The sequence below is a fragment of the Triticum urartu genome, unplaced genomic scaffold (assembly GCF_003073215.2).
Source record: "Triticum urartu cultivar G1812 unplaced genomic scaffold, Tu2.1 TuUngrouped_contig_6245, whole genome shotgun sequence".
NCBI lineage: Eukaryota > Viridiplantae > Streptophyta > Magnoliopsida > Poales > Poaceae > Triticum > Triticum urartu.
Window position 1 is genome coordinate 1 of NW_024116990.1, and position 9684 is coordinate 9684.

General features: G+C 43.8%; 2 protein-coding genes across 2 annotated transcripts; both read right to left on the minus strand.

Moving 5' to 3' along the window:
* Window positions 1-15: 15 nt before the first annotated feature.
* Window positions 16-4001, minus strand: LOC125530335 (65-kDa microtubule-associated protein 3-like). The gene is made up of 13 exons (XM_048694735.1): window positions 3798-4001; window positions 3615-3715; window positions 3287-3496; window positions 2394-2633; window positions 2091-2300; window positions 1859-2014; window positions 1609-1777; window positions 1302-1453; window positions 1123-1210; window positions 966-1039; window positions 801-875; window positions 482-719; window positions 16-386 (listed from the first exon to the last, which is right to left on the minus strand). Exons 2-13 carry the CDS (start codon window positions 3687-3689, stop codon window positions 16-18), a joined length of 2058 nt encoding a protein of 685 aa, XP_048550692.1. The 5' UTR covers window positions 3690-3715; window positions 3798-4001.
* Window positions 4002-6322: 2321 nt separating this feature from the next.
* Window positions 6323-9684, minus strand: LOC125530336 (ATP synthase subunit beta, mitochondrial-like; the record flags this gene model as incomplete). Its single annotated transcript, XM_048694736.1, is given in 9 exon segments — window positions 6323-6707; window positions 7002-7313; window positions 7398-7622; window positions 7769-7927; window positions 8011-8114; window positions 8203-8320; window positions 8444-8532; window positions 8610-8685; window positions 9377-9684. Coding segments are annotated over 9 exon segments (1502 nt in total), but the record flags the coding sequence as incomplete, so codon positions are not given.

Here is a 9684-nt window from a genome sequence, read left to right on the forward strand (position 1 = left end):
GGCATTCCTCGAGAATCAAGCGGCGTGCGCAGCGAGATAGGCAAGGCGCCTCTCTTCAAAGGAGTACTCGGTGCTCTCTAGCAAACACAGCTCTGGCTTGTCATTGGAGACGCAGACAGGTGCAGCAGTCAGAGCAGGCGTTGTGGTCATTTGCATGGGAGAGGTCACCATCATCGGCGTCTTGGGAGTTGGTGCTGCGAGTATCTTGGGAGTTCGGTTCTCGCCTTCGGTACCATTGGAGGCAGACCGCACGGGCGTCGCTGGGTTGCTATTTCCGGGTGCGATCTGCGTGAAGGGTTTACGAGGGGTTTCAGTCTCACCAAGAGTACTTGCCTTGAATGATAACTTCTTGATCGGAGGACTGGCAGTGCCTTTGCTTCTACTACCTGAAAGCGTTTTTTTTGTTTTCATCAGAGATAGTCTGTTAATTTGAAAGTAAAGAAACTGAACAACTGCATCAGCTATGGTTAAGTGAACTTGCCAGGGGACAGAGTGCCACTATCTTCTGTCTTCTTGGCTGAACGGACGGATCTTGACTGAGGTGTCACTGATTTTGGAGTTCGCACTGGCCCACCGCCAACAGACAGCCTCCGGTTTGTACCAGCCGAGGGGTTTCTGGTAAGCTTCTTCCCGCTGTTCGACCTTGATGAAGGGCTCGGCTTTGATCCGTACAGCATCTCCTGCTCAGCTTTGAATTGATCCTCAAGCTTCTTCTGATCCTGCAATCGCTCACCCATCAGATACCATCCGCAGATGAACACAGATGCAAGTGCAGAAAAAGTTAAGCAAAATATGAATACCCTTTGCCTCTTCTTTTCCTGCTCCTTTTCTTCACGAACTATCCTATAATCATCAAGCATCGACAAAAGACTAACCTGAAATGTTGAATGGCATGAACCTTTGACAGTATAGAAACAGATATTGTGTTTACTCACAAGAATAGCAGTGAAATTACGGATACATACACCATCATAAGTAAACTCAGTGCCCCTTTCTTTCTCCCAAGCTATTACTTTATTTGTAAGAACGTCTACAATTCCTGCTTCATGCAACAATGAACCGATCAGCAGTAGCATTTTAAAAATAACAAGCAGAAAAACGTAGTTAGTAAGGGTCTTTCACCTGGTATCTTGTTAACCAAAACACGGGCTTTTTCAGCTCTCTTAAGCATAATATGTGCACCCCTCCCAGCATTATATCGGTTATCGTCCTAACATAACATGTAGATAGCGAAATTAGTAGCAGTTGACATAGAAAATTTTGTCATATAGCCTGGATCAAATCATCAAACACAACCATACTTTGCTGTAATCCTCTAACCAAGCTTCCTCCTCACATGCATTTAGCCACCTTTCAACTCGCTCAAGAATATCCTTCCTGCTAAAAGCGTCTTCTTTAACTGTAGCGATGTATGCCTCGATTTGTTCCAGAAGAAGTGAGGGATCAATAGCACCTGCAATGAAACAACAAATTACAACATTAATAAATGATATCAACAAACACATCTGTTTGTATCTGAATGCTGCAGCAGAGAAATTTACAGGAAAAAAATCCTTATTCTGCCAGAATCCAGATGCACCAAAGCATGTTAGAAAGCTAGAAACATACCTGCTTCAATTGCCTCAATTGCCTCGATATTGAACTGAGTTTCATAATGTTCATCCCCAACTAAATGTGCTCGTCGACGATGCTCTTCTAGTTCTGTTTGCTTCTTAAGAACTAAGTCCTTCATTTTACTGACTTTCAGTTGCTCAAGCCTCAGTACCTCAGCTTCTACCTGCATCAAAGAATATCATCTCCACTAAGCTAACCAAGAAATACAATTAAAGCAAGTTCTGCAAACAACACATTGACTCACAAAGTTCATGACGTCAATGGAAAGGGCATTGGCCTCTGTTATTTCAGGTTCTGATGCAGCAATATTGCATGTTATATTCTGGAATGACTGTTGCTCTTCTATCGGCGTATCCATAAGATTCCATAGTTCCAGCATTGTAGACGAGAGGTCTTGAAGCTGTTAGAGCTAACAGAGTTAAGGGCCGAAAGCAGTCATATGATGATTTTCTAGGTTAGAACTGTAAGGTGCTAACCTTCTGCATCCTTTCAATTTTTGATTCCCGTAGTCTCTGTATTGCCAACGCCAACCTCTCAATTGTGGTGTTGCTTATGTTCATTGGTACGCCATCCTCATCGAGACTGGGGTGTACATCAGATATTGTTTGTTTGAAGTCAACGGCAAGTACTTTACATAAGGAATGCAAAGTATTCAGGTAATCCATTACTTGCTTTAGCCGCTCACTCTGCAAGATATTCAGAAAATGGCAGAGCTAGCATATGTGAGAAATAGAAAATGTAATCAGTGGGTACAAAGGGGAAAAGGCATGAATATGAACCTTCTCTTTCTCTAGGAACTGCAGCTCCATTCTTAACTCTTCTAGCCTTCTGCAGGATAGATCAGATTGATCCACAGGTGCTTTAAAAGGGACAAAATCTGCAGGTCTGATCTCAGATGATATCTTCTTTATCTTGCCTATAACATCAAGAATCTGATTCCATCTTTCGACCTTTCTCTTCTTCATCTCTTCCAGATATGGGACGATTGCACTTAGCTCCTCCCGTAAGCCACATCCTTTCTGTGTAGAATGAAGAAAAGATATAATGGAAAATACTCATTATTGGTGGAGTCCCAATAGGAAGCATCAAGCATTTGAAATTAGTTGCATTAACAATACATGTGGAGCGAACATGAAACATCATTATTCTGAAGTTGTGTTCTACAGTCAAATTGGTCTGTTAATAAACACAGCTGCCTCGTTAGGGTGAAATCAAAATGTTATGGCTGCAACCAAATTTGCATGAGACTTAGTTTTCCTCTGCATGTATTGGTTGGAATCGCTAGCATTATAAACCCATCAGCCAACTTATTGCTGACAATTAGGCATACTTGCAACCATCTATGGAATAATTCGTGTATTTATTTATTTATTTGAAAGAGGATTCATATTTCAATATCCTGCTTTCTCATCAGATAAATGAAATGACAGAAGTAACAAAAACAGATGGCTGTCCTGGCAGGAATTTATAACGTAGCTAATAGCTAACCTGCGTGGCACAGAATTAAGTTCCTAACACAATTAGGACTGGCTGGATAACAGAAATTGTAGGGACCCGAAATTCATTTACACAGTGTACACTGCACATAATTAGCACAGTAGTTTTTGTCTCATCAGCACAAGTTCCTTTGCGGTGTTCGAGAAAACAACAGGTCGAGCAGTGACCAACCAACCTGCCTGACGAGGACGGGCGGCTCGGCCATGGCGGAGCAGACGGCGGCGAGCGCGGCCTGGGCGTCGGCGATGGCCTGGCGCAGCTGGGCCGGGCAGCGGCTGGCCTGGTCCACCTTCCTCCGGTAGGCGTCGAGGCACTCCTGCTGGAGCTCGAGCAGCATCGTGTCCCTCGCGGCGCCCTGCTCCCCGATCTCGTCCCAGATGACCTGCGCGCACGCACACACGCAACCAACCACGAGCGATCATCACGCATACACGCACACACACCCGCCGCAAAATCACACCACCGCGGTACGTAATCGAAGGGGCGGGGGGCGCACGCTCTTGGAGCTCCCGCATGAGGGCGCCGCACGCCGTCTCCATCTGGAGGAGCTGGTCGCCGGGGCGACGGCCGCCGCTCATCCCGGTCCCGGCGAGGGCGCCGCGGCCTGCGAGGGGGCCGAATCGAGGGGGATCAGTTAGGGCCTGCCGCGGCTTAATTTCCGGCCCCGTGATTACGAGCTCACTCACCAGTGTGCGGCGCCTCGGCGTGCCGGCGGGCGGGGCGGAGGGGCGGGCGGCGCGATTGAGGTGGGGATGGGTGCGGCGGAGGAGGAGGAGGGGAGGTTTGATTTGAAATGGGTTGGGAATGGGGAGGGAGGCGATTGCGGGGCACGCGGGGTTGGCGTTTGTGTTTTCGGGATTTCCGGGGAGGAAGAAGGGAACTGCGCTGGTGGTCCCCACTCGTTTCGAATTCGCGTCAGGACCCGTCGTGGGCCTCCCGTTCCCCTTTCGTTGGGGCAAGGCAACGTTTGGGTTTGGGCTCGCCTCCTTGTCAATCTCCTCTTTTCTTTGTTTTTGAGAAGATGGCATAGCTAACCACTCATGTCAAGTGGTCAAGCTCCTCTTTTCTCTCTGCACATTCTCATTCTCAAAAGAAGAAGAAATCTATTAATTCTCAAAAAAAAAATCTATTCTCATTGTTACTAATCGCACTTTTCTCAAAAAAAAAAAAGCAATCACTCTGTCCATTCTCATTCTCAAAAGAAAAGAAAAAAACTGCCTAAAAACAAATCACTCACTCTGTGCATTTTGAAACTGAACTCGAAACCCATGCCAAGAATAAATCGAACCGAACAAATTCTATGGTTTTTACGGTATCTGGTTTTTGATACGACACTGTTTTGAATTTTGGTCTTTTCGTATATACCGAAAAACCGATCGGTTAACTGGATTAAATGAGGTCAGAAATATGTTTATATTTCTTTGAGGGAGCACTGTGCAAAACAGCCGATCACATGAGCATGTGAGCTTGTCTCGCTTGCATTGTCCAACATTCACAAGCCGAAGCACAGTTTTATATAGACATCACATTGGCCACATGATGTCTCTACTGTTAAAGGGGAATGCATACGTCGTCCTCGTTCATACGCAACTACCAATGGGAAAATAATTTGAAAGTTGAACGTCGAATCAATTTGAAAATCAAGTCATTAATGAATTAATTAGCAACACAATTTAATTACATGTGCAACTAATTAATCCAATTAAATAGAGATTTTCCGTGTGGAATCAATTATCAAGTCATTAATACAATTATTTAATTACTAGGAAGCCGGTTAATTAGGCCTTCCAGATAATTAGAAATAGGGATTTAACCCTATTTTGCAGAATGGTCTACACTGCTCATAATGTACCACTTCTCGCATGCCACCACTCTTTAAATATTGTTTCATCCCTAGCAACTTCTCGCATGCCACCACAACATTGTTTCATCACGTAGAAAAGCTAGTATAAAAGATTAAAAGGAGTTGTTGCCTGCTCACTCAAGCCCACAGAAAAAGTTAATGGGCAGACCAAAGGCCCAAAAAAGCTTGTAACTTGTTTTTTTTTTTGCAAGAGTTAGATTCGCTAAGCATGTCTGTTTAGTTTTAATGTTTTTGTAACAATGTCTTGGTGAGGATGGACAACTCTAAATGATTGTAGGGTGGTTGATGCTATACGCTTAAATGAGGGACATCTATGGTGGTGGCTCCTGTTCTAAATGATTGTAGAGTTATTACGAGAGTTCGGGAAGGTTAATATTGAGCATTGTATCACAGAATCAAATGTAGTTGTTCATGAGCTAACTGAGTAGGGGCATGCAAACACCCCTTCCGTATGGGTGAATGCACCTCCGGTTTCTATTTGTAAAAGATTTAGCAGATAATGTAAGCATTATTTGAGTGTAATAAAACTAACCATAAAGGCCTTTAGTAAAAAAACATGTCCATTTTTATTTTTAGTTTTTTGGTACGTAGTCATGTTTCTCTATAGAAAACATGCTAAACATGCGGAAATTGCTTTTGAAGATCTAGCTCCATGCAGACCTCCAAATATAAATTTAAAATTCATGAAAATTCATATTTTTACATTTAGAAAAATCTGAAGAAAAAAATAGAGATAGATAAATGCATAGAGCCCAAATGTGTAAATTTTTAGGACGAAATACGTTAAAATGGGGAGTGTGCAAAAAAGACATATTAAGCTTTTAACACATGATATTATTCATTCTTCAAGACCATGAATTTGTCTTTTCATACAGATCACATCTCAACGTATTTCATCCTGAAACTTTACACGCATATGTCTCACGTCCTGGTTTACTTGTACAATTTGTTCAGATTTTTTTTGAAACCGAAATTTTCAAATTTCATTTTTTTTCAAAAAAAACAGCCTCCATGGAGGCCGACAAAAACGGCTTTCTCTTAACAAAGCAAAGCATGCATATGCAAATACTTAGGAAGGGAGGGAGTACATAACTAAAACTTACGAAGAAGCCACAGTCCTTAAACAAGTGTCGGACACAGATGCGATGTTTGACATTGCTTGTGATGATATTTCTATGTTATCATCACAAGAAACCATTAAAAGAAACAAGACACCCATAGTGGCACACACGATGCGATGTTTGACATTGCTTGCGTTGATTTGAATTTATTTTTCTATGTTTCTCAGAGAAACCAAAAGACACAACGTAGAAAACGAGGCACTTTTAAAACCTGAACACAGACAACTTCGCCAACAACAATAAACTAAACCAATTCATGATCTGTCGGATCTGCATTACAAAGGGCACAAGTGTTTTCCAAGCCAAGAGTAGTGTTGCTGTTGTGCAGACTAAACCAATGTCACTGCAGTTGCTTATTACGGGTAAATTGGAGTAAAAACGAACAAAAACAAGGATCCCTCAGCAGGAGCTGGCACACTCCTGCTCGTGAGCAAGTCTCGGGCGAACAGCTGAAATCCCAAAAAAATTAACTTGTACAGGGCGGTGGCAACACCTTGTCATCAAGCATTCTCGCTGGCGATCTTCTCTGCCTTGGCGATGACTTCATCGATGCCTCCAACCATGTAGAACGCATGCTCCGAGATGTCGTCGTACTTGCCGTCCAAAACACCCTGGACGTTTCATCAGGCATGTTAGCAGAGCGCACACAATATAACCAAGCAGTCATATGAGAAACAGTTATTCTTAAACAAGCAACTGCACACAAAAGAGTGTCTCAAGTTGCTGAGTAAGATGGATCATAAGCAACAGAAACGTAATAAGATTTGTGCAATGTTCATGCTGCATGGGCTGTCCACAGGTTTGCAAGCATGTGGCAAATACCAACTAATTTTCATGACCAGGCACTTCTAAAATAGTGGCATTACTTACTGTTCTAAAAAGAACTACCATGGTTCAATTCTCACCTGGAAACTTTGAACACCCTCCTTAAGATCCACGTACTTCCCTGGAGCACCAGTGAAAACTTCAGCAACGTGGAAAGGCTGGCTCAGGAACTTCTGGATCTTCCTTGCACGAGCAACCGTCATCTTATCATCTTCACTGAGCTCATCCATACCCAAAATGGCAATGATATCCTGAAGATTCTTGTAGTTCTGAAGAACCTTCTGGACACCACGGGCAGTGTTGTAGTGATCCACACCCAGAACGTGGGGAGAAAGCATTCTTGATGTCGAGTCCAAAGGATCGACAGCAGGGTAAATGCCCAGCTCAGAAATCTGCACAAGTAGCTCATTACAGTCATGATGTGCATGTTGTGTGTGCGTTGAATAATGATCATGTACAAAGGATGACGGACAAACCTGTCGTGACAACACAGTAGTAGCGTCAAGATGGGCAAAGGTGGTAGCAGGAGCAGGATCCGTCAAATCATCAGCAGGCACATAAATAGCCTGGACAGATGTAATAGAACCCTTCTTTGTCGTCGTAATCCGCTCTTGCAGTCCTCCAAGATCGGTGGCAAGAGTTGGTTGGTATCCCACAGCAGATGGAATACGTCCAAGGAGAGCAGACACCTCAGAGTTTGCCTGCCATTTAAGAGTAATAAAAGATAGAACTATTAAGACTTGATAGCAATGGTAACAGCAGGTTAGAAAGAGAAATATTGTTCAACAACACAATATGGAGCACAGAAACAGAGGTGTCAGTACAAGAAACGCCCTGCAAAATTTACCTGGGTGAAACGGAAAATGTTGTCAATAAACAAGAGCACATCTTGTCCTTCAGCGTCACGGAAATGTTCAGCAACAGTCAAACCAGTCAGACCAACACGAGCACGAGCACCCGGGGGCTCGTTCATTTGCCCGTAGACAAGAGCACACTTGCTCTCAGCCTGCCACAGAAATCATTTTGTAAGGAAAGATAGCTTGCATATATGAGCTTCAGAGCTAAAATTTCAAACTCCATAACAATTACCTGCTTCTCATCAAGCTTAATGACACCACTTTCAATCATTTCCCTGTACAAGTCATTACCTTCACGGGTACGTTCTCCGACACCAGCGAAAACAGAGAAACCACCTAAGGAAAACGAATTAACCAGGTACAATCAGTAAACCATAAGAAGCAGCTACACAATATAAACAATACAACTTTGTAGAATACCAACCATGGGCCTTGGCAACATTGTTGATCAACTCCATAATAAGAACAGTTTTACCCACTCCTGCACCACCGAAGAGACCAATTTTGCCACCCCTTTGGTAAGGTGCAAGCAAATCCACGACCTGTCAGATACAGAACCATCACACTACGATTAACACTTGTTACATTATGACACATGCTCACACTGCATTTAATCGTTACATGAAATATCCTAAGATAGTCACGGTGATAGTGAAATGTTGTACCTTAATTCCAGTAACAAGAATTTGCTGCTCTGTGGCTTGCTCAACAAAAGCAGGGGCCTCACGATGAATAGGAAGGAAGTCGTGTGTCTCTACAAGATAGAGATGTATCAATAATAACAATGGTAAAAAGACATGTACATGAAGGAACTCGTGTAGTGTCACTTACTTATGTCACCCTTGTGGTCAATTGGCTCACCAATAACGTTAATGATACGTCCAAGGGTGGCCCTCCCAACAGGCACCTGAGAAGGAGAAACAACTTCCAAGTCAAACAAATGAAGCACACTGCAGGTGAGTACTCCCTCCGTAAACTAATATAAGAGTGTTTAGAATACTAAACTAGTGATCTAAACACTCTTATATTAGTTTACAGAGGGAGTATGATTCAACTTCCAAAAAGAATACCACCGATGTACATGTATACATCATATACAAGCAGAGGCTCTTGCAGCAGGCTGTAAATTAATCCATCTAAGGACACAGAAACCAAGTTTCTAGTATTCATTAGGCCACACATGATATAGATAACTGTAACAAACAGACTTAAAAATTGAACTAGTGGCTACAGGCCTATGGAGCATCAAAGTTGAACCTAGATATATCACACAGATGCACATATGAATCATAATTAACTTCAAAGGTTTGATAATCGAACAGCAGACTACCAACACCCAACCACAGCAGTCAGAACTTGTGAATAATACGTATACAAATACCAATGTTTAACAATCTACACAGATCCTACGGAACACAACAAGCAATCAACGTATATGTAATGATGGAAGATAAAAGAGATGTATATCCGACACGTGCCAGTCGGATTCGTGCATCCAGATCAAATCTAACCCCGCCAGATCTACATTTCATCAGATCGGGCACGACAGGAAATGCAGTTGCGGAAAGGGCGGGCGGAAAGGGAGATGCGGTGATTACAGTGATGGGGGATCCGGTGTTGAGGACTTTCTGGCCGCGCACGAGCCCCTCGGTCCCGTCCATGGCGATGGTGCGCACGACGTTCTCGCCGAGATGCTGCGCCACCTCGAGCACGAGGCGGATGCTGTTGTCGAGCACCTCGAGCGCGGTGAGGATGGGCGGGAGGCCCTCGTCGAAGCGCACGTCGACGACGGCGCCGATGACCTGGCAGACCTGGCCGATGGAGCCGGCGCCGGTGAACTCGTCGGTGATCTTGGCACCGACGTACTTGTCGGAGGTGGGGGGCAGCTTCTCGGCGGGGGCCTCGG